Source organism: Lissotriton helveticus, chromosome 6 (assembly GCF_964261635.1).
Source record: "Lissotriton helveticus chromosome 6, aLisHel1.1, whole genome shotgun sequence".
Lineage (NCBI taxonomy): Eukaryota > Metazoa > Chordata > Amphibia > Caudata > Salamandridae > Lissotriton > Lissotriton helveticus.
The window spans coordinates 145,316,868-145,342,060 of record NC_136067.1 but is presented as its reverse complement, the minus strand read 5'-3'; the positions used below and the strand labels follow the sequence as shown (position 1 = coordinate 145,342,060).

General features: G+C 45.4%; 1 protein-coding gene across 2 annotated transcripts in view; it reads right to left on the bottom strand.

The window, feature by feature from the left end:
* The window catches only part of BABAM2 (BRISC and BRCA1 A complex member 2), a 961,268-nt gene that overhangs the window by 238,625 nt on the left and 697,450 nt on the right, over positions 1–25,193 (bottom strand). For both annotated transcript variants that reach the window (XM_078647504.1, XM_078647505.1), the window contains exons 9-10: positions 17,775–17,845; positions 15,839–15,921 (exon numbers count right to left, since the gene is read on the bottom strand). In XM_078647504.1, the coding sequence (XP_078503630.1) occupies positions 15,839–15,921; positions 17,775–17,845 (154 nt within the window). The remainder of the gene's footprint in view (positions 1–15,838; positions 15,922–17,774; positions 17,846–25,193) is intronic.

The following is a 25,193-nucleotide window of genomic DNA, read 5'->3' as shown; positions in this document are numbered from 1 at the left end:
ACAGTCAGCACAGTCAGAGTTTCCATCCCCTGAATCATACTTTTTTGGATGATCTTACATTTGAGGGTTGGCTTTGGCCTTATTAGTTCCTCCAAGGAGAATGGCAGTGGAGCCAAAGTCCAACAGTTTGGCCAGAAAAGGAAGGTTTGGCCAGAAAATCCATAAGCCTAAGGATGACTCGCTCTAAATTGCTTATTAACCCTCTCAGAGCATTAATGCCTCTGTAAATGTCTCTGGTCCAGCGTCAATAACTGGTTCGCCAGCTCTGCATGTGTAAGAGGAGATCATTAGGCACAATTTCCTACAGCAAAACTTCATATCTATTTGTGCACTCTACATCAGGCATTACTTCCAGATTCTCTGCACTTTGAGTAACTGAAAATTCATTCAAGTTAGTGAGAGTTGATTTTTAAGCTAGTTGTTTAGCTGGATGTTCGCTTCTCCTAGCTGCCTTAGTCCTTTTCTCGAAAATTTCAGCCATTTCCTTGCTTTTAGTTGAACCCTCCTTATGCGAAGCATTTGTCTTCAAAATGCTTTCTACTTCCCAATTAGAGTCTCTATATCTCTGACCATACAATTCTCTGCCGCATGTTTAGGTTAATGGGTAGCGATGGCACTTTCTAGAGCTTCTGGAAAGTTCTCCCACCTGGCTTAGCTGCTCCTTCCTGCAGGCATGCTGGGACAGGTAGTCCTTGTCAGGTATAATAGTTCCCACGCAGCAGGGAAGCGAGGGTGCTTTACAGGGCTCTGGAAAGGGCTTCCGTCCGGCTTGGCTGCTCCTCTCCCTGCTCCGTGCATGGATGCTGAGACTGGTGACTGATAATGGAGTTCAGTTCAAGTCTCATGACCTGGGTACTTTTTGTCCCTGCTTGGTGGTTTGTATAACCCACCAGGTAATGAAATGGTGGAAAAAAGGCTCAATATAATGTTGAAGGACACCATACATTGGCAGTATCATCAAATCATAAGGCCATTGATGTGGTGTCTGAAAGGCTGTGGAGTTATAACACTCCTCATCCCACCACTTGGGTGGCTCAATTCCTATTGCTAAGGGGTAGGGATTCATCTAATGAATTTACTCCTGGATGGGTGCTGGAGAAAAAAACACGCTAAAGACAAAAAAGTAAATTTGGACGAGGTGTGCCAGCAGGTGACAACGTCTCAAAGTCAGTCTGTGTGGGAAATCTGGTGGAGGTTAAGAAACCACCATGTTCCAAGAAGGGGAGCTCAAAATTGTATCCAAGTACAACTGCAATAAAGGTTTCCAAGCATGCCATAATGATGGAAATGGTGGAACAAAAGGTGTGTGCCTAAAATCAAAAGATAGTGGAAGTGAAACGTGTGAGGATTGGTACTGTTGGTGGCTTGATGGGGATGAAATGGGAGCAAATTCCACTTTTCATATTAATACAGAGTCTGGAGGCCAATGTGAAGAAGGTGATACTTCCGTATTACCTGGTGTTGAGCATTCTACACGTTTGAGCTAGTCTCTCAATGAACGTAGACCAAAAAGGTGTACTAATGCTCCAAGGCATTTGAAGAATTATATTTTGTCTTGATTTTACTCTTTCGGTTTTAGTTTCGGTTGTGTAAGTGGTAAGGTGTGCTAAGGGCTGTTTCAACACAGAGAGTGTTTCATTTTAATTGTATGTATTCTATGCCTGTGGAATGTTTATGGGTCTCTCATACGGGAGTTTTGGATTCCAAGGGAGTCAGCTGGGCGAGTCTAGGACAGCTGCTGAGAGAAGTTGTGCTGGTCTAGCACATTTAAAGAAATAAAGCATTTCGGTTGCTTCTGCTTTCAAGTTTTGCCACTTTGATCATAAAACCTTCTCATACTTAGACAAATTCCCATATACGAAAATTAAGAAGGGTTTTATTTCTGTTTAGGATTGGGCTCTGGTCTCAGAACCATAAGGCGACATTTTGTAACTTGACTGATGTACATTCTAAAAAGAGTGTGAGATTTGCGTGCGATTTGCGATATGATACATCAATTGATAGACAATGTATTGTCTTTAAATCAAAGACATTTGTATTTACATGCTCTATTTTTAATCTGTGGCTCTTTTACCCACCTCTCTTCGATTGATCTGGTATGGAAAATGTGATTTCTGGATGGAGCAGTCTGGCTGAGAAACTGTTATTTAGGTGCAGACTGATAAGATCACTGCTTGTTTTATTCAACTTTTTAATGTTGTTATATAATTATGTATTTTTATTGTATTGTTTAACAGTCTCATTTGTCTATTAAACTTATTGTTTAAATTGAAAAAATGTACCCTGGCTATTTCTTTGATTATTTTGAAGATCAATACAGAGCATGGCTGATGATAGGAGGCCAAAAACGTTTTAGAAGGCAGCCAGGCACCTTGATAAAATTGTTCTGCTCAATTTAGACAGGTATTCTGCTGTTGTATATAATATAGGCATGTCTTCTGAGGAGGTTAACATGATCCTCCCTACACAGACAGCTGTCAAACATTATCCCTAATGACGTCACCCTGTTAGGGAGACTAGTCTCTGCTTCATCAAGTTTCCAGGTGCTTTTGACTATTGCCCTGAAGCCTACAACAGCTGAGACTTGTTCACATTGAAGACATGCCAGCTCACATGCATCCACTTATTTATCTCCACAACAATGCTTGGGAAGGCATGGGATGTCTGGTTTAAAGTCACCACAGAGGAGAACTTACCAGCTGTGCGTCGTCTGCACAGATGTTGAAAGTGACCCACATGCTGTCAACAAATCATACAATCATTTCATGCATACACAGACACCAGAGGGGAGAAAGAAGATCCTTGAAGGATTCCACAGCGAGACACCACTACTAGAGCACAGGCCCCATCCTTCCGAAACTGAAATGTCCAATTAAATAGAAAAAATTCAAATCACCTTCTGACTCCCCCAAACACTTATCACACATCACGTGGTTTCTGATGTGGTGTAATGATCGAAAGTATTTAAAGTGGAGGTAGGGGAGCAACAGCAGTGCAGCTGACCTCTCATTTGTGATCTCTCTTGCACACCAAATAGGGCTGACTCAGTGCTACAACTCAGTCTAAATCCAGATGTTTTGCTTCCCAGCTTCTTGGGCTTCAAGATGTGATTTAAGTTGTCTAGTTACCACGTCATCTATGATCTTTGTCAGAAAAGCGGGCCCACACTAGATCTACTAGGGGACTGTTCTGTTGTTTTTAAAGATGTCCTTTACAGCAGCCATGTCACCCGTGGCACTATTGAACTGTCGGGAAAAGATTTTCCATTAGTGAGTTATTTCGGATCTGAACAATGGCCGGGTTACCATCTGGTTGACCACCCAAGTGAAGAAGATGATCAAGAGTTGCCATTTTAGTGTTTAACATTAAAGCCTCCTAACCTATTCTAATACTGAAACAGACTGAATGTTCATGCTCAGTAGAACAGCTGTATTACTGGGAAAAGCCAATCCTCCTTGCCTGAACACAATCCCATTTTCTGCCAGTTTCTGGTGGCACACTATGGCCTTCAGAAAGTTTAGTTCAGCAGTGCACACATTTTGCGAGCACCATTATTTATCCTTTAGTAAAACCTCTTAAATAGCGGTGAGATGATAACAAATTCCATTCAGGACACTTCTACAATTCAACCCACCCCTCAACTGATATCCTGGCCTTTTTACTAACAGAGCTGCAACTGGCACAGGAGACAACTTTTTTATATCTTTCCTTAGGATTTTCTTGGCAGCTCAGTTCAGCTTTACTCACCTAACCTCAAACTTAAACTGCCATGAGATCACAATGTGGTTAATGGGAGGCAATAGATCTTAATCAGCACAGCATTTTATGAGGTAACTATTCAATCCAAAGTCAACTATTCATGCCCCATCTAGTGTGTAGATTTGGAAACCCAGTGCCTCATGCCAAGAGGTTCAAGACGAGCTACAAAGAACAACGTTTCTACATTATCATTACAGTCAGCTCAAAGGATAAGATTAACCAAAACCCCAATGTTGGTTAGGCGATGCCAGCATATTCAAGAGCTCGGTAAAATCTTCAACAAACTCTAGTCCCAGGTCCAGGTGGGTAGCTAAAGACAAACCACACTCCACGTTTAATCTGGTGCCAAATAAGGTTTGCAAACCACAGCCGTAAACATATAAAACTTAGCCACTGATGCTTACCAAAAAGATAGATGTTGGAACAATTCTCCATAACTAATGAATAATGCGCAGGAAGGGCAGTATTAACCTCTATCCCAGACAGATCAGTGTAACAGGCTTCAGAGAAGGCAAAATGGCCCATCTCTCTTCTGACAAGTGATAGAAAGGTCTCATCTAAATGCAATTGCAGAGTGTGCACTGAGTTCATACCATCGATTCTTAGACGGTCAACACCAGATCAATAATCAAAACTACAACGTCATCATAGTTGAAAGACGATTACTTATAATGCACAGAAAAACATCAATTCAATCTATAAATAATCAATGACTTTAGGCATTGCCAAACCCCTCACCTGTTCAGCAGGCATGATCAGGATGTCACAATTTGAACATGCCAACTGTTGTGTGAGAAACACATGCACATCCTTAATCATCACAACTTAGAGCAACTCTCATATCTCCACAAACACACCTAAGGGAAAACCCTTGATCTAATTAGATCTTTCCGAGTTAAATTGGAATATCACACACCAAGGGAAGTGAAGTGATCGAACAATTCCTTAGAGCCAACAGATATTTACCTGACCGAGGTAGCCAAACAATTCCAATTTGTGTTGTCCATCATGCTATAATTGACACAACAGATGGAATGTTTACTATTCATGCGTCATCGTTTTTTTAGCAATGCGTCTTAATAGTATATGGAGGCAAATGCAACACTTGCGCTCTTAGGAGAAGTGTGGCTCAGTGGTTAGAGGCGGCAGACCTGGAAGCTGAGATCGGCCGTGGACCAGGGTTCGATTCCCCGCCTCGGCGGGTCTCGGGCTCTAAAATTCCACGGACTCGATAATTCTCGCTCCGGTGCCTACTCGACTCACGGGGTCACACTCTGCGACTCTGGGCAATAGCTTGCTTAATCTCCACTACAGCCCCTCGCGGCGGGATGCCTGGCTTTCACCTTGTGGATACCCTGCCGGGGTATCTCACAGGGGAATACCAGGACGGGTTCCCTAAGCAAGCGCATAGATACCGTGTCGGTGATTTGCGCTATATAAATACATGTACATTTACATTTACATTTTAATTGTGCTCGGGTCGACAGTCAGCATTCACACTCTATACAATACAGATGCATCCACAAGGCGTATTTACTGAAACGAGAACATTTGATTGATACCATCATATACCAGATTATACATATATAATAATACATTTGATGTGTGAGACATTTTTATCACAGTGACAACTACATTGGTTAAATAAACTGAAGCGCTACAATGTAATTGTTCGGCTAAGAAATAAGTGGGTTTCTTATTAGTTGCTATAGAAAATTCTTCTCCAAAGTTATTACCACCTACATACTATCCATGCATCCGCTACGTGGTACTGCTTTTACAATTGTTGACGATTGGCTGTCTTTCCTCCAGAGCTGTAATTTATTGCAATATTTACAATATTTATTTGCTGCCGGCCATGTCTGGAAGTAATTGAGTGCTCCACGCAGAGCCACAGGAAACACCTTGTGCAGGCAGAGGAAGGGGAAGCAAACATCACACCAAGACCGCGCAGCAGGCTTTAAGAGTGACAAGGCTTCAGCAAACACAAATCTGTTTGGCCTTTTGCAGAAGAGAAACGAAGAGAAGGTGCTAAATTCACAAGGAAGTAAAGGTCTCATTCGGTGGCAAGAGGGGAGGCTTTTGCTAAGCATCTCAATCTGCACTGCAACTCACAGCAACATGAGCAAAAAAAGAAATGTCCCTAATCCTCCATGGAAGTAGTACACCGTTAGAACATTTAACATCAGAGGGCAGTAAATCCATCATCTTACACCAGATGCTTAAAATGTCTCTTTGTATTTGCTTCTCACATACAGTCTTAGGGCCCGATGTAGGTAAATGGCATTTACCGATTCGTAAATACCGAATTTTACCGATTCGGTATTTACAAATCGGTAAATGCAATGTAGGTATATTAACCGAATTTACCGAATCTGTAATAGCCATTGATTCCTATGGGCCATGAGGCCCGTAGGAACCAATGTCAATTACCGAATCGGTAAATACCGATTCGGTAAAATTACCGAATTTACAAGGGGGACAGGGTGTCACTTTGACACCCTGTTGCACCCCTGATTCAGGCTTTTGTGCCATGTGACACACATACATGCCCTCAGGGCATAGGTGTACATGCACAGATGTGCATGTACACAGAAATTCGTTATTTACCATGCAATAGTATTACATGGTAAATAACGAATTCTTAGGGGCCTGTGGCACTGTTTCCAGTGCCACCTACATATAGATTTACCCATTCGGTAAATATACCGATTCGGTATTTTACAGAATCGGTAAATTTACTGAATCGGTAAATTTGCAGATTCTGTCAAATATAGGCCCCCTACCTCTCAATCACCAAATACACATCTGGCCCTTAGTCACATATTGTCTTAGGTGTACTCTGCTCTTCCATTTGTGTTTCAACAGTGCTGTAACTTAAACTTCCTAATGAACATTAAGGGTCTCGGTGTGAGAGGTAGGTCAGTATTACCAGTACCCCTGCAGTATCAATCAGGTAATTTTAAAGCACGCTACTCACCCGTGAATGTCTCAAGGTGCTGGGGGTGGGGGAGCTGCTCTGGTCAGTCAAAGAGTCAGGTCTTGAGGGTCTTCCTGAAGATGTGCAGGGTGGGGGCGCGTCTGATGTCGATCGGAAGCTCGTTCCAGGTCTTGGCCACGATGTAGGAGAAGGTTCTTCCACCCGTTCTTGTTCTGGGGATGCATGGAGGTTCAGCGAGGGTTCAGTCAGCAGATCAGAGGTTTCTCTTGGGTACGTGGAAGGAGATTATATCCTTGAAATATTGGGGTCTGGTGTTATAGAGGTTTTTGTAGGCGTGGGTGAGTATCTTGAAAGTTACTCTCTTCTCGACGAAGAGCCAGTGGAGGTTTCACAGGTGTTGGGTGATGTGTTCGTGTCGAGGGATGCAGAGGACGAGTCTTTCTGCGATGTTCTGCATGGTCTGGAGTTTGAGGAGTGGAGACTTGTTGATCCCGGGCGTAGAAGGCATGTCCGTAGTCCAGTCTGCGGTTATGAGTGCGTGGGTGATGGTCTTTCTTGATTCGGGGGGTGAGGGGGGAATAATTTGAAGGTCTTCCGAAGGATGTGGAGGGTGTTGAAGCAGGTGGAGGTGACGATGTTGAACTGTCGGGTCATGGAGAGGGAGGAGTCGAGTAGGATGCTGAGGTTCCGGCGTGGTCCCTGGGGGGTTGGGATGCGGCCGAGGGCGGTGGGCCACCAGGTGTTGTCACATGCAGAGGGGGAGGGTCCGAGGACGAGGACCTCTGTCTTCTCCGAGTTGAGCTTCAGGCAGCTGCTGCTCATCCAGGATGCGACGTCCTTCATTCCTTCCTGGAAGTGGAGTATGGCGGTGATGGGGTCCTTGGTGAGGGAGAGGATGAGTTGGGTGTCATTGTGTAGGATACTATGCTGAGTCCGTGCTGTCTGACAATGGCAGCGATGGGGGCCATGTAGATGTTGAAGAACGTGGGGCTGAACGATGATCCTTGGGGTACTCCGCAGTTGATTTCTGTGGGTTTGGAGAGGAAGGGTGGGAGTCTGATTCTTTGGGTTCTGCCGGTGAGGAAGGAGCGGAGCCAGTCGAGGGCGGTTCCCTGTAAGCTGGCGTCGTTGAGTCTGGTGGTGAGTGTGCGGTGGGAGACGGCGTCACTGGCCCCAGTATGACCCCAGTACATTGGAGTGCCAGTTCCACTCTTGATACTGGCCGTATCAGAATTATATTTACTCTGATTAAACTGTGGGAATACCGTAGCTCGCATGTTTGAGCCATGATGCCTCCCCAAAGAAGGTGACATTTCCGGGTAAAAATGTGCCCGCAAGTGTGGACTAACATGTGGGCATCTCCCCCAGTTACTCCCAATTCCATACAGGGACCCTTCCTGGTGGTAGCGCCAGGCCTAAGATGCTGCGGTAGTTTTGGATGAGGACCTAAAGAAGACCAATGAGTATTAAGGGAATTATGGGATGAGGGACTCGTAAAAGGGGTTACTCGCAGACGTAGCTGTAAAGGGCACCTTAGCATGGCAAAGCAGGGCGATCCCTTGTGAAAGGCCTTTTTGAGAAGCAGTTGGAGACCGTGCACAGGATTCTCTGGACTGAAGGAGAAAAAAAAGAGTTAAATTAATGATGCCAGACCCGTGCCCAGCTCAGCATCAAAGATACTTCCCTTTCAATGTTCGGAATGGATCCTTCTATAAGGATGGGGCTGATTACATGAAGTAGGGGCACAGACGACTACAGGCAGAGTGCCCAAGACCTGGAATTGAAGGAAAGGTGATTGAAACTCCATTGGTGAATCAGCTCCTTTAGGTCAAAGTTCACAAAGAATCACAAATAGTGCACTGACCGAGGATGGAAGTCAAGTCAGGATAAGAGGAAGCCAAAAAGTAGGGAATCGTGAACCCAGACAATCTTGCAAGCTGGGTGCAGCGACCAGTGTGCCTTCGCAGAGAAGTGCACACTCTGTGGTGAGAAGTATGGATCTCCCTCTGAAACTTTACCAGATGCTCGGGGATCTGGCCTCTTTGGAGGCATGCCTCGTGATCCAGGGCTTCCTATCAATGAGATGGCCCAATTTATGGAAACTTACATCGCCCTTGAAAAGGTGCAGACTAAAGTAATAAAGTCCAGGTGGAGGTGGCAGAGGCTGGAGCGGAAGATCTACAAATGCAGCAAGAAACCCTACAGGTGAGCAAAATAGTGCAAACAACCTCATGCGTTTGCAGGGGGTGAGTGGTGGGGTGCCTTGTTTTTGTGTAAGTGGCACAAGGTTTTGAAAGATGCTTGGATTCTACGAATGGAGCAGGAATTGCACTTTACAGCTTTACAACACCGCCAATCAGCAAGCAGGATTGCCCTCTCATCCAGGGCCACTTCTCAGATGAGGAGTCCACGTTACGGGAAAAGAAGGTGGTGGAGTTGGATTTGAAGGGAGCAATTGTACTGGCCTTTACCGGAAGCAACGGAGTTCAAAGTAATATATTCCTGTTCAGCAAAAAAGAATCTAAGGGGTCGAGAATAGTGATTAACATGGGGCGACTTCAGTGGCTAGATGCTATACAGGCATTTGAAGGTAGAAGGGGTCTACTTTCAGGAAGATATTTCAATTCAGGGGCTATGCTGTACGTTTCTGCAGTACGAGTAGTCAGAACAAACATGGGATTTCTCCAGTCTGCCATTGGGATATTCCTTAGGCCTGTGATGTTTTAAAAATCTGCTCCAACCGGTGGCAGCTTTTCTGAGAGTGAGGGGCATCCAGGTGATTATATACCTCAACAATATGGTATTAACGGCCCAGGCGAGAACACTCTAACGGTTTAGATGGTGATGTATCTGATTCAAGGTTTTGGGTTTGTCGTCATCTGGGAGAAATCTCGGGAGACCCATTCTAAAAGATAGAGTTTTTGAGGTTCATGGTACTCCTCGTGCAACTTTTTTGCAACAAGGAGCACACCATCCAGGGGGAGATTTTAGCACTGAAATATCTGGTGGAAGACAGAGTGTGTTGGATGGACAATAATCAGATACCTCAGCCACCTGCTGGCAGGGCTGGCAAAAGATGATCTGCCTTAGCGGATTTCATTGGTGACAGAATATTTATTTAGGCAGTGTAACAATGCAGTGGATTAGAATTATAGCAATTTGCGGCCTACAGCGAATGTATACGGGGGTTTTGATATGGTTTGCTCCCGTCCAGGTTGATCTAGCAGATAAAAAGATGTTTCAGCTGGAAACAGAATGAAAGGATGCTTTCCTCCATCTTTGGGAATAGAAGCTGAGTATGTTTACCTCCATTCATGATGATTAACATGGTTCTGAGGCAAGCCAGATGGAAGGTCAGATTGATTCTGATAATGCCAAAATGGAAAGTAGAAACATATTTTACAGTACTTCTGAAACGTTCTACAATTTTCCAATCCTTCGTACCCAATGGAGTGATCTGTTGAGGAATCAAATGGGGAAGTAACCCCTCCCTGATCAAGGGGACAGGGGTCCTGAAGACTTGGAGGATTGAAGGTAACACTGGGGAATCCCAGGTGTTTCTTGACAAGTTGATGTTCTCATTCCTTATCCATGGAAATGACTGGAAGCTCCCAGCCAGCCTGTGTCTGAAAGCATCAATCAAATGTGGCTATTGACGTGCATGCAGATTCAGCACCTGAAGTGTGCATTTTAAATTTGTCTCTGAATTGGCCAGTGATTTTGCTTACTGAAAGGTTAACATGTAAGCTTGCAATATCTGGTGGGCAGGTATATGTGGAACAGGCTCGGTAAAGAAGTACCAGCTGATATACTGACTCTTTAGAGGTATTAAAGCAGTCGGCTCCTCTGAAAGCCAAATATTTACTGCTGTGGATGGGGAACTAGGTTTTTCAGAGGTTTCTGGGTGGCAAGAAAATGAAATGTTTCTTAAGGCCTTATGTGCCAAACTAACAACGTCAGCAGAGATAATCTATTATAAGAGATGTTAATGTTAGGGCACTGTGTGTGTAAAACTAATTAACGTATTATTACCATGCCTAACTATACCGCCACTTTACCGTTATTTTTTTCCAGTGAATATATATATATATATATATATATATATATATATTACCTACTGGCGATAGCCAGTAGGTATATATAGTTAGGATTGTTTTCCATAGGGAAATCGCAACATTCTATTGGGAATAACTTTGGCGCCGGTTGAGGAATCTTCCTGAAATTTTCCTTAACTTTGCCTCGCGGCGCTCCGTTCCTTCCCTGAAAGTTTGGGGGGGATTCGTCAAGCGGGGGCCGAGATAAAAGGGGGGTCCCAAAACGTGTTTTCCCCATGTTAATTTCCATAGGGCGGTTGGACTCACTTTTAGCCCGAACGGCTGAATGGTTTTCCACCAAACTTGGCAAAATTGTAGGGACTGGTAGCCCGATGTGCCTTTGCTATGTCTCAAGATATGTACTCCAGTGGTTTTTACGAAAATTAACTTTGAAAAAATATATATTGGGCTACATTGGGCTATATAAATGTTAAAGCCCAAATGTAGCCCAATGTAGCCCAATGTAGCCCAAAGATGGCCACCAGAGACAAAAAAAAACAAATGTAGCCCAAATATCAGCCAGATGTAGCCCAACTATAGCCCAATGACAGAATGTCCCAGAGTGTTCTAAAGAACAACTAGAGCGCTAACAGTCTTACTTATGACAAAAGTATGGCACACCTGAAGTCATCTTGATTGGAATAAAGTGTTAACACTTAAAACATTTAATTTGCAAAGGAACAAAATGAGGGGGTTCATTTTGCCATAGAAATTATGATTAGTGCTGAAGAAAGAAAAATTAGGGCACATTTTGAGTGACTTCTCAAATCCTCTTATATTTCATTACAAAAAAATTCTGATATGCAGTCTCCCAAGATGGCCACCAGAGACAAAAGAGCCCAAATGTAGCCCAAATATCAGCCAGATGTAGCCCAACTATAGCCCAATGACAGAATGTCCCAGAGTGTTCTAAAGAACAACTAGAACGCTAACAGTCTTACTTATGACAAAAGTATGGCACACCTGAAGTCATCTTGATTGGAATAAAGTGGTAACACTTAATACATTTAATTTGAAAAGGAACAAAATGAGGCGTTTCATTTTGCCATAGAAATTTTATATATATTCATATATATTCACTGAAAAAACCATAGGTTACACACCAGTTATAGTTAGGAATTAGCATTTAAAAAACCTTTGAAATTCACTGAAAAAACCATAGGTTTCACACCAGTTATAGTTAGCTGGAAATTTTACTCGCATAAAACCATTGAAATTCCCACGTTATAGTTAGTTGGACTCACTATAACTTGCACGTCTGCAATGCACTGCTGATGACGTCACATATTACATCACTCATGCATATATTTAAATATTTAAACATTACTTGCTAATATATGTATTCACTAAGATACACTTAAGCCAGTTAACCAATAAAATTTTTTTTTTTTAAAACACTGAAAAAAACATAGGTTTCAGGCCTTATATAGTTAGGAATTAGCATTTAAAAAACCTTTGAAATTCAATGGAAAAAAACATAGGTTTCAGGCCATATATAGTTAGGAATTAGCATTTAAAAAACCTTTGAAATTCAATGAAAAAACCATAGGTTTCAGGCCTTATATAGTTAGGAATCAGCATTTAAAAAACCTTTGAAATTCACTGAAAAAACCATAGGTTTCAGGCCTTATATAGTTAGGAATTAGCATTTAAAAAAACCTTTGAAATTCACTGAAAAAACCATAGGTTTCAGGAGTTATATAGTTAGGAATTCGTTTTTAAAAAACCTTTGAAATTCACTCAAAAAACTATAAGTTTTAGTGGTGTTATAGTTAGCTGGACATTTTACTCATACAAAACCAAAGACATTTCTCCTATATAGTTAGTTGTACTAACTATATTTCGCGCACCCGCAATCCACTGCTGATGATGTCACATATTAGATCATTCATGACATGGACAAGGACTACTTTGCAGGTCACATGGGCTACGAATATTTACAATCCCCACCTATGAGGATCCTGATTTTGAAATGCTGGAAGAGTGGTCCAATAATTCAGCGTCCTGCTCATTAACCATGAAGCGGATTTTGGTTAAATACGCCATCAGAGACAGAGCCAAAATACTGCTGGAAATAGAAAAGTTAACAGATGAGCTTAGCGCACTTGTATCCAAGGAAACACTGGATGAGTTTATACAAAATCTGACAGGGATCTGACACTGAAGATGGATAAGCTTGAAATGGAGATAACTGCAAAAAAACAAAGAAAATTCCTGAGGGATTTTAAAGACTACCAGTCCGGACGCACACTGACATTCCACAAAAAATACGACCATCTTTTTGACAAGAGTCAAGGAGGAGTAATGAAGAAGCAACCCTCACTGCCTATGGTGGAAATCAGTGAAAGCAATATATCGTTATTTGTAACTGCACAAGAAAGGTGTCCGAGCAGTCTGTCTTGAACCAAGCTGATTGTGAAAAGCATATATATATATATATATATATATATAAATGTATATATATTTATCATGGAGAAAACTGGAAAACCAGATTCAAATGCCTGCCTCGGCTCTACACAGGGACGGACTGGCCGTAGCGGGCACCGGGCACCGGGCAATCCCCCGGTACGCCGCACGGGTGAGGGGCCTGTTTTGGGCCCCTGGGGGCCGTTTCTGTTACAGGGCCATTTTTGCAGCATTGCTGCAAAATCGTCCGAAAACCAGCCCTGGCAAAGAGCTCGGGGGCACCTCCAACCCCCACGGGGGAGGGCCGGCCGAGCACTTTGCCAGGGCCGGTTTTGGTTCCCAGTCCGGCCCTGGCTCTACATGCTGTGATTCTGGGCATATTACTTAATCTCTCAGTGCTTAAACTTCACATAAAGAACTACGATCGCTGCTTACATGAGGAAACATATCTAATGGACTTTAGACATAAGCCCTGAAGAAGCCAGAGAGTTGCCTGGCTGACGAAACACATGTTGGTTAGATCAAGACAACCTGGAAAGATCAAGACTGGCTTTTGATGAAACCATCAGAAAGGCATATTGCCTCCTTATTTGGTTTGCTTGTAAGGACAATCTTGATCGTTTCGCCATCCGTAGAGGTATGACTGAATGGCAGCTCTCTATCCTGCTGAGGTGATCTTGGATTGGGCCTGTCTTGCCTCCCGGGTCTACAGGAAGCCCACCATTAATTCAGTCCAACCAGCTGAAAATCTCATGTATTTCCTGCTAGTACAGGGTCATTCATACATTTTAAGATAACCTGCCTGTGAACATTACAACAACAAAGAAAGCAGATGCCTCGAACATATTAATATTTCTGTTGGGAAATCAAATATATGAAGGCATACATTTGTAAGTACGTTTGAGGTTTTTGAGATTAAAGCAAAGAGTTTGAGCATATCTAAATCTAATTATGAATGCTGCTGCAGAGTCACCTGTGCCTATAAGCTCTGTTGTATATTTTAATATATTTTATTTAATGGGGCGTAACCCTCCTGAAGCAATAATAGCACCTTCAGAACATACATTACTTGATAATAAATGTCATATCAACCGTAAAGTGAGGCATCCAGTGCCATTGGTTTGGCTTACTTGTTATTTTTGGGAATCACACTGCAAGCATTATATGTTTTATTAGGCATGATGGGAATTTTTGGGGTAGCAGAACATTAACATAATTGGGATTCCATTTAACTGATCTGTAATACTTTAAGACCACAGTTTAATATTGCGAATAGGTGGTTACATCCTATCCTATAAAGCAAATATCACACCACATATTGTTAATGAGATATTATCTGCTTATTTGGTTAGAACCAATACCAATAAATAGACTGCCGCTATCCAATTTAAAGAATATGTTAGCAGTCTGATAGGACTCTCTGCTAAATCTTTCAAAATACAGTCAAATAAACTGTCCACAGACCATTTTGACTGCAGTCCACGAGAATCCCAATAATATAAAGACCAAACTGCTTCCATATGCACAGGTGATCTATCCTAAATACAGCACAGTGTCTATTGTCCATTAATACAATCTACACCTTGTAGTTGTGTAAGCGTTGAGCATTGCTTAATAGAAAAGTTACATAAAGAGTAGAGTAAGGAAATCCCAAGGTTGATGCTTATTTGATAAAAACCATATGGCACTCCTTTAAGATGTATGTAACAATATGCAGCCTGTTCTGACAATGTTTTATGTGGCCAAAGAAATTAACCATAAAATGTATGAAGATGCCCGAGTGTTGTACGCAAGTGAGTTACTCTAGTCAAAATTATTGTACTAACTTGCACCAGGAGGTTTGCTTTAAAACATAAAAAAGGACACAAGTACAAATACATAAAGCAAAAGCCACATTCACAATGTGCTAGAAAGCCTGTGGTTATAATTGGTAGGACTCAACCATAAATTGGCATAGGTTTGTGGTTCGTCCCTGTTATACTATTTGAAAAATAAATGTAGAAAGAAAGATATAACTCAAAAGAGAAAATTTATCAATCAGAAACACATCTATAATAATAATAATATCTTCCCCATAAAAGATCAAATAGGATAAATATTACTATACACCCTAACAAGGAGTAGTCATATTTAATTCACAAAAGTAATACGCATTTATCAATATTCATAAAAAGTGATTACTAACAGATTATTAATGATATCCACAGAATAAATTACATAGAAAAATAAGGCAATACCAAAAATGTCATCTTAGACTCCTAATCAATCAAATATTAAACTGGTATCAAGTCAGTTCATATTTGCTCAAAATATCTGATCTTTTAAAATATGCTTTCTTTCTTGGAAAGAAGAGGCTTCTCAGAAATGCAGGTGTCAGCGGGAGGTATGCCATGGGATTTCCATTCTCTTAGGCTTAGTGCTTCTGGGGCCCCCAATCAACTCATACAACTTTAATTCGGATCGCCATCACTAGTGTCTTGCACATCACTACATCAGGCTGGAAAAACTAGACCGCATGTGAAATGCACTTTGCACAACAGTCATTAAGCTGTCAAACTGCAAAATGTTTGAGTTTCCCTCCTGTGAACTTGTATCTCGAAGAGGCTAGAAATGGTACCCCGAGGCCAGGTCTACTCACTGTGAACAAGGAAGCAGAAATCCTTCCACATCAGCAACAGGGTGAGCTTTGTGAAGCCCTCGGCGTCGTATTCCACCATCCCCCTGCACAGGAGAAAACACAACAACCGCAATCTTACAGGCTGCTTCAAAGAGGTGTCACAGCGCAGCTCCGAAGCGGACCTGCTAACACGATCAAACTTAGGAAAGGAAAAATGATGGAGCAAACGTTCCACTTTTTATAACAAATTTTGATGTCGATGAATACAACAATATACATAAAAGGAGAAAAAAAGATTAGCCTTTGTTTAGAAAAAAAGTTCGGAAAAGGGTACCACAGAGGAGTCATACTTACTCAAACACATGCACATGCTAAAATACCTGTCTGTGGGTGTGTCCACTCTCTCTTTCTCTGGGTGTGTGTATTATCTATCTATCTATCTATCTCTCTCTCTCTCTCTCTCTCTCTCTCTCTCTCTCTCTCTCTCTGTCTCTCTCTCTCTGTGAGAGAGAGAGAGAGATTTCTCTCTGGAACCTAGCAGGTAGCGACAGAAGTCAGCATCCCACCCGTCACCTAACCTGGCCCTAGCAGGCGCAACACTTTGCTCTTGCCAGGCAAGGATCTTGTGTTGAAGGGTTTTGTTTAGATCAAAGAAAAGCTGGTCTTTACCCTTAACACTCTAATGCTCAAGCTTCTCTAGGGTTTGCCGCTTGTTCCTCATCGATAAATGGACGTGAGGGTAGAAAATCCCAGCACAGAGCATCGTACCAGCTCCTGCCAGTGGAATATGTTCTACTTGCATGCCACGTAGTCCATTCAATAGTCAACCATCTTCGTACAACCTCTAGCCTGCTTACAGTACAGAAGACCGTCTTCGATTTATAGATGGAAGAGTACACATGATTACTGTTGACATGATCTGAAGATATAAAAAGCACAAAACTACACAGGAACATGAGCGGTGTAAGAGAGGCCAAACAATGGGAAGAACGTAAACGTGTCCTACCCACAAGAGTAGGTGTGCGTAAGACGTTCGAATATTAACACGCTCTGCAGTCTTCATGGTTCCAACAACTACACCACACTGCATGCATGCACAATACTGCAAATGCCTTGAGTGGGAAGAATTGGTTTGCACTCACCAGTATGCAGATGACACCAAACTATACTCAGGAATCCTGAATATCAATGTCTGCATAAAAATATCGACTTGCTCAGTCCCGACCAGATACAACACTCAATGAAGAATGAACTATCAGGGCTATCATAACAAAAAAGAGATGACTTCCACCAAATGTCTCCTCTAAGACAAAATGAAAACTATTTATTCTAGACCCAAATCTCACCATAAATGTCCATATCAAGCTCATCTGAAAATCAGGAAAATACCACCGTTACCGGATGAACAGGCTAACACTCTTTCACTACCCCAGGAACTCACGCACATGCACTCAAAGACATCTCCACTTGGCCAGTCAGCTGACCCAAAGCACAGAAAAAATAACCTTTGACACATTTCCAGCATCAGCAGCTAGAACTCCTTACCCTCAAGCCTTCTGACTCTAATATCACTATGGACCTTCCAAAAAATGTTTTCTCTTTTGCAAACGCCTATGTCTGGTGCTACTCTTGGACATTTCTCTCCCTCACTTGTTTCTTTTGTAGCTGTTTATCTGTAAGGATGCTTCCCCTGGTATGCTGTTCAAGTGATCTTGACAGTAAAGCACTGTTTTACCGTAGGTGTAATGCACAATATAGAATGAATACATTAATTTATTGATTGTGGACACTTCAACAGAGAAGGAAATAAAGGAGCTATATTCCTGGTATTAATACAATTTACATTGTAAGTTATACCGTGAAACTACTATTTCTACCTATACATTGGCATCTGGAGAAGTGATGAAACCACATGCACAGGTGCCAAGGTTCCAACCATAGAATGACAGTTACTCACGTTCCAAAGTGACTCAGGAATGCTGCGATGTACTCTCTTCTCTTGTGGTATCCTTGGATTATGTATTGCACCTGAAAAATATAAGAAAAACACAGGGCCTTCAGTCCATCCTGAAAACAGACAAATTGCGTCTTTTTCTGCAACTGCTCCTCGTGTCTCACTTCAGCACTAACACTCCTCACTGTATCACCCTGTGATTTGGGTACCATATTTAACAACATTTCGATGATTTTGATGATATAGCCATGAGCAATGTATCAGTATTGAGTGCCAAGTAAAAACCTTGGCTCTAGGGGGCCATCTTTGCCACTCTAGCTGCAAAAGTCAGACTGCACTACTTGCCAAGTATCAGGCTCCTGCAAAAATGTTCCTGAGAGTGTTGGGTTGGCCAGATAACTATCAGGTCCAAATCGTCCTAAATAATCATCTGTGCCTGGTAGCGCCTATTTTGTTTCTTAAAGCTTTTATCCAGGATCTAGCGCCTTTAGCTTGCTTAGTTTATTTCGCTCATTCACATTCCATGATTTGTTAGGTTTTCTACAAAAAAGAAGGGGGTTCCCCAGGGGATACAGAATGCAAGGCAGGTAGGGGGGAAAAGAAACCAATAAAGAGAGAAATAGGACCCTGCCGTGGATATAAGGGTCCGATATTAGGATCCCGTGTATGTTAATACCTATTTAGGACCAGAAAGCAGCGCCAATTTAGACAACTACAGCATAGAGTCCATTTCTTTTTCTTTTTTCGTTTTTATAGTTTGGCTCTCATATGGTGCAGTTCATATAAACTTAGTTGTATAAATTAAACGATTTAATCAAACAGTATAACAATTTGCAATTATTTCATACTTCACTGTGTAGTCCCACACACAACCACACATACCTAAACAATCCTCATTCAGAACGCAGTCATACTGTATCATTCATACTAAAGACTCAAGTTTAAAAAATTAACTCGTGGTACATAATGCCTGAATAGAAGGTCAGATGGAATTGCCCTTAGGCTATTACAGTTTTAAATTCAATGTTAAGCCTGATAGAAACAGGGACCGATCCAGCAGATGGTTAAGGATCACAATCTTCAGAACATTAGACGCCTACGCGCGTTTCGGTGCAGCTGCCAAGTCGGGCCACACCTTCATCAGGGCCAGAAGGTACCGTGGTGGGGGGGAAAAACACAAGGGGATAGCAAGTATTGTATTATATTGTATGTGTACTTGTATAGCGCGGTCCTGTCACCCCAAGGGCATCCTGGTGCTTGAAATCAACGTTAACACCACATACGCTGCTCAGACAACCCTGGGGAAAAGATGGGTTTTCAGGGCTTTTCTAAACAGGAAGAAGTCCCTTTGGCTTCTTAGGGACAGTGGCAGGGAGTTCCAGAGCTTGGCCGCTGCGACACTGAACGAACGGCCACCCATCCTCACTCTCTGGAATCTCGGTACCACAAGCAGATGAGCCGAAGAAGAGCGTAAGGACCGCGGAGGAGAGTACCAAACAAACATATTCTGCAATGGAACCGGGCCTTGTCCATGCACCGCCCTAAACACTAAACATGTTTAGGAGCAAGACCACTGACTCATTGTCAGTGAAATTGCTCTCCCACCCTCGCAGCTCCACCATTAAGTGAGGTGCCCCTGCCCCTGCACTCTTGAGTGTTGGTGATCGAGGCCCTCCTCCACCCGCAGGTTTCCCTGCGCCTCATCCCTGGTGGTCCAGTGGACCTCTGTCTCCTTTCTTTCTTTCTGCTCCTTCACTCCTTTTTCTCCCCTTTCTATCTTTCACCTTTCTGCACCTCTGCTCTTTTGCGCCTTATTTCTGCCCATTTCCCTTTCTCTCCCTCTGCTCCTTCACTCGTTTTTTTCCCCTTTCTATCTTTCACCTTTCTGCACCTCTGCTCTTTTGTGCCTTATTTTTGCCCATTTTCCCTTTCTCTCCCTCTGCTCCTTCACCCGTTTTCACTCGTTTTTTTACCCTTTCTATCTTTCTCCTTTCTGCTCTTTTCTGCATCTCTGCTCTTTTGTGCCTTATTTCTGCTTATTCTCCCTTTTTTCTTTATCCCTTCTTTCCTCCCTTTACCTTTCCCCGCCGCTGCTGCCCCCGCGGCCCCTCCCCCCCCCCAGCACGACGGCCCAATCCAGCTCCCCTCCCCGCTCCCGCCTCCCAGCTGTCCAGCCCTCCCCGACCCCTACTTAATGGCGGCCACTGCGGGGACAGGCGAGCAAGACCACTGACTCATTGTCAGTGAAATTGCTCTCCCACCCTCGCAGCTCCACCATTAAGTGAGGTGCCCCTGCCCCTGCACTCTTGAGTGTTGGTGATCGAGGCCCTCCTCCACCCGCAGGTTTCCCTGCGCCTCATCCCTGGTGGTCCAGTGGACCTCTGTCTCCTTTCTTTCTTTCTGCTCCTTCACTCCTTTTTCTCCCCTTTCTATCTTTCACCTTTCTGCACCTCTGCTCTTTTGCGCCTTATTTCTGCCCATTTCCCTTTCTCTCCCTCTGCTCCTTCACTCGGTTTTTTTCCCTTTCTATCTTTCACCTTTCTGCACCTCTGCTCTTTTGTGCCTTATTTTTGCCCATTTTCCCTTTCTCTCCCTCTGCTCCTTCACCCGTTTTCACTCGTTTTTTTACCCTTTCTATCTTTCTCCTTTCTGCTCTTTTCTGCATCTCTGCTCTTTTGTGCCTTATTTCTGCTTATTCTCCTTTTTGTCTTTATCCCTTCTTTCCTCCCTTTACCTTTCCCCGCCGCTGCTGCCCCCGCGGCCCCTCCCCCCCCAGCACGACCGGCCCAATCCAGCTCCCCTCCCCGCTCCCGCCTCCCAGCTGTCCAGCCCTCCCCGACCCCTACTTAATGGCGGCCACTGCGGGGACAGGCGAGCAAGACCACTGACTCATTGTCAGTGAAATTGCTCTCCCACCCTCGCAGCTCCACCATTAAGTGAGGTGCCCCTGCCCCTACACTCTTGAGTGTTGGTGATCGAGGCCCTCCTCCACCCGCAGGGTTCCCTGCGCCTCATCCCTGGTGGTCCAGTGGACCTCTGTCTCCTTTCTTTCTTTCTGCTCCTTCACTCCTTTTTCTCCCCTTTCTATCTTTCACCTTTCTGCACCTCTGCTCTTTTGCGCCTTATTTCTGCCCATTTCCCTTTCTCTCCCTCTGCTCCTTCACTCGTTTTTTTTCCCTTTCTATCTTTCACCTTTCTGCACCTCTGCTCTTTTGTGCCTTATTTTTGCCCATTTTCCCTTTCTCTCCCTCTGCTCCTTCAGCCGTTTTCACTCGTTTTTTTACCCTTTCTATCTTTCTCCTTTCTGCTCTTTTCTGCATCTCTGCTCTTTTGTGCCTTATTTCTGCTTATTCTCCCTTTTTTCTTTATCCCTTCTTTCCTCCCTTTACCTTTCCCCGCCGCTGCTGCCCCCCCGGCCCCTCCCCCCCCAGCACGACCGGCCCAATCCAGCTCCCCTCCCCGCTCCCGCCTCCCAGCTGTCCAGCCCTCCCCGACCCCTACTTAATGGCGGCCACTGCGCGGCCGCGGGCTGCGGGCGCGCCGCTGGTGCACCGAAGGTGCGTCAAAGGCAAGCATGTCTGCGCTCGTCTGCGACCCGTCCGCGACCAGCACCAGGAACCCTGGACCTCCGCCCCGCCAACGCTACGACCCAGCAGCACTCCACGCACTCAACCCAGGCTGCAACAACAACTGCAAGCTAGCATCACCAGCCGACACCCATGGACCCTTCAGCTGTCACCGCTGCCGGCACACCTGCAGCACCGCCAAGAACACGGATCCAGCACAACCCGCCCACAAGAACACAACCGAACCGAAGACCCTGCAATGCATCCTCCTCAACGTCCGATCCCTCCACAAACACGCCACAGAAATCTGGGACCTCCTCGACAGCACAACCCCAGACGTAGCATTCTTCACAGAAACCTGGACCAACACCACCTCGGGACCGGACATCGCCATCGCCATCCCCCAAGGATACAAGATCTCCAGGAAGGACCGCCCCATCCACCCAGGAGGAGGAATCGCCATCATCCACAAATCCAGCGTCCGCCTGAGCACACTCTCTGACGAGTCCACAGAACTGATGGAACATCTTCACTTCAAGATACTGGCCAGCCCCACCGCCGCCCTCCGAGGAACCCTCATCTACCGACCTCCTGGACCCCGCGGACCCTTCGCCAACTCCATTACGGACATTATCTCCCTGCAGGCCATCGCATCCACCAACTACACCCTGCTGGGAGACCTCAACTTCCACCTCGACAATCAACTGGACCCCAACACCACATCCCTCCTGGACAACCTCCACAACATTGGACTCCGCCAGATCGTGACCGAGCCCACGCACTCAGCAGGACACACCCTCGACCCCCTCTTCACTACAGGAAACTCCATCACCTTCAGCCACACCACCGAACTCCCATGGACCGACCATCGTTGCGTCCACTTCACCTTCAGAACACCCACCATCCACAGACACCAGCACCTGCTTCCACAAAGAAACTGGACCAAAATCACCGATGACCAGCTCACCTCCTCACTCAACAACTCCACCCCAACCATCGCGGAAAACGACGACCCCAACACCGCAGCCCGAACCCTGCATAGATGGATCTCGGACAGCACCAACACCATAGCCCCCCTCAAGAAAAACAACAATACCCGTGCCAAGAAAGCCAGATGGTTTACCACCGAACTTCGAGAGTCCAGGCGCACATGCCGCCGCCTCGAAAAGGCCTGGAGAAACACCAAATCCACAGAAGCCCACAACAACTTCAGAGCCGCCACCAACGCCCACCATCAACTCATCAGAGAAACGAGGAAAAAAGCGATTGAAGACAGAATCTCCACCCACGCACACAACAGCAAAGAACTCTTCAGCATCATCAAGGAGTTCGCCCAACCCACCAGCGAGTCTACCGACATCCCTCCCTCACAAGACCTCTGCGACAAACTCAGCATCTTTTTCCACCACAAAATCAAGAGCATCTAGGACAACTTCGACGAAGACAACCAACACACTGAACCCTCACCAACCACCCCCGACACCCGGAAACCAGCGATTGATGACTGGACAGCACTCACCACCGAAGACACACTGAAGACAATGAAGTCAATCCACTCAGGGGCCCCCACGGACCCCTGCCCCCACCACATCTTCAACAGAGCCGCCAACACCATCGCACCCATGCTCCGCCAAACCATCAACTGCTCCCTGGCGACCGCCTCATTCCCCGACGACTGGAAACACGCCGAGGTCAACCCCCTCCTAAAGAAACCCTCAGCGGACCCCACCGACCTCAAAAACTACAGACCCATCTCCCTGCTCCCGTTCCCAGCGAAAGTCATTGAGAAAGCCATCAACAGCCAACTCGCCACATTCATTGAAGAACACAACATCCTCGACTCCTCCCAATCCGGCTTCAGAAAAAACCACAGTACGGAAACCGCCCTCCTCGCCGCAACAGACGACATCCGCACCTTACTGGACAAAGGAGAAACAGTAGCCCTCATCCTCCTCGACCTATCAGCGGCGTTCGACACAGTCTCCCACCGCACCCTAATACGCAGACTCTACGATGCAGGAATCCAGGACAAGGCCCTCGACTGGATCTGCTACTTCCTCTCCAGCAGGACGCAGCGGGTCAGACTCCCCCCTTTCCTCTCGGACCCCACACCTATCACCTGCGGAGTCCCCCAGGGCTCCTCCCTCAGCCCGACGCTCTTCAACGTCTACATGGCTCCACTTGCCCCCATCGTCAGAACCTACGGACTCAACATCGTGTCATATGCAGACGACACCCAGCTCATCCTCTCCCTATCCAACGAGCCCAACACCGCCAGACGCAACTTTCGAGAAGGCATGGAAGCCGTCGCCAAATGGATGAAAAACAGCTGCCTACAACTAAACACCAACAAAACAGAAGTACTCATCATGGGCCCAAACCCCGACGCCTGGAGTGACACCTGGTGGCCCACCGCCCTCGGAAACCCGCCAACCCCCACAGACCACGCACGCAACCTGGGAATCATCCTGGACTCCGAGCTCAAAATGGAACGCCAGATCAACTCTGTCTCATCTTCCTGCTTCCACACCCTCCGCCTTCTTCGTAAGACCTTCAAATGGATCCCCCTCGAACACCGAAAGACAGTCACTCACGCCCTGGTCACCAGCAGACTCGACTACGGCAACGCACTCTACGCCGGAATAAACAAAAACCTCATCCGCAAGCTACAGAACATCCAGAACGCCGCCGCAAGACTGGTCCTCAACCTGCCAAAACACTGCCACATCTCCCAGCACCTGCGCACACTCCACTGGCTCCCCGTCGAGGCGAGAATCACCTTTAAGATGCTCACCCACGCACACAAGGCCCTCCACGGCACCGGACCAGCATACCTGAACAGCCGACTCAAATTCCACGCACCCCAAAGGACCCTACGATCAGCCCAGCTTTCCTACGCTGTGGTCCCCCGCACCAGAAAGACCAGATCGGGAGGCCGCTCCTTCTCCTTCCTCGCGGCCAAAGCATGGAACGCCCTTCCGCTCCACCTCAGACAGACAACATCGCTCCCCATCTTCGCAAGAAACCTCAAAACCTGGCTCTTCGACAGACCCCCTCCTTGATGGAATGGAACCTGCACCCCCCCAAACCCCCCCACCCCTAGCGCCTTGAGACCCTTACGGGTGAGTAGTCGCGCTTTAACAAACTCCTGATTGATTGATTGAAACATGCAGCCTTGTAACAGACGCGTAGATGCACAGGCAGCCAGTGTAGATCTCATAGGGCTGCTGCTGAAGAGCTATGATTAGGGCGGGAAAGAGCCAGCTTGGCGGCCAGGTTCTGCACCCATTGCAACTTCCCCAGCAGTGTTTTTGGAGCCTCCAGAAGTAGCGCATTACAATAGTCCAGACGACTCAAGATGGTGCCGCGCACTACTTCAGTATTAGGTAGTGTAGATACGGAGTCTCAATACTGTCCTAGAGCTTTAGGTCCTTTCTTAGTACGTTCTGGAGAACCTGAGTGTTCTTCCACAGTTCGGACGTTTTTCTGATATATTCACTAGGTACTGTCTCAGGCGGCTGGGTTATGGCAGATCGTTGGTTAATAGATAGGAGTATGTTCGTCTCACGAGGGTCGATTCTGTTTGGGAGAATGCGCGCTGGGCGTCCACAAAGTTCAGGAAAGCTGTGTCTTTGGCCCGATAAGGAACAGGATGACGGTCTTCTGTTTCTAGCTATGTAGGTGTTTTTAGACGTAGTTACTCTCCGTGACGGTTTCCTAGCTGAGGTATGATACCAAGTCGGGGTCACGAATCAACTTCTTTATTTGTTCTTCAGGGCCAGAGTTCCGATATCCGGGGGTCAACATGCCGAGCCGCTGCCTTTTTCAGAAAAAGAGAGTAACTACGTCTAAAAAC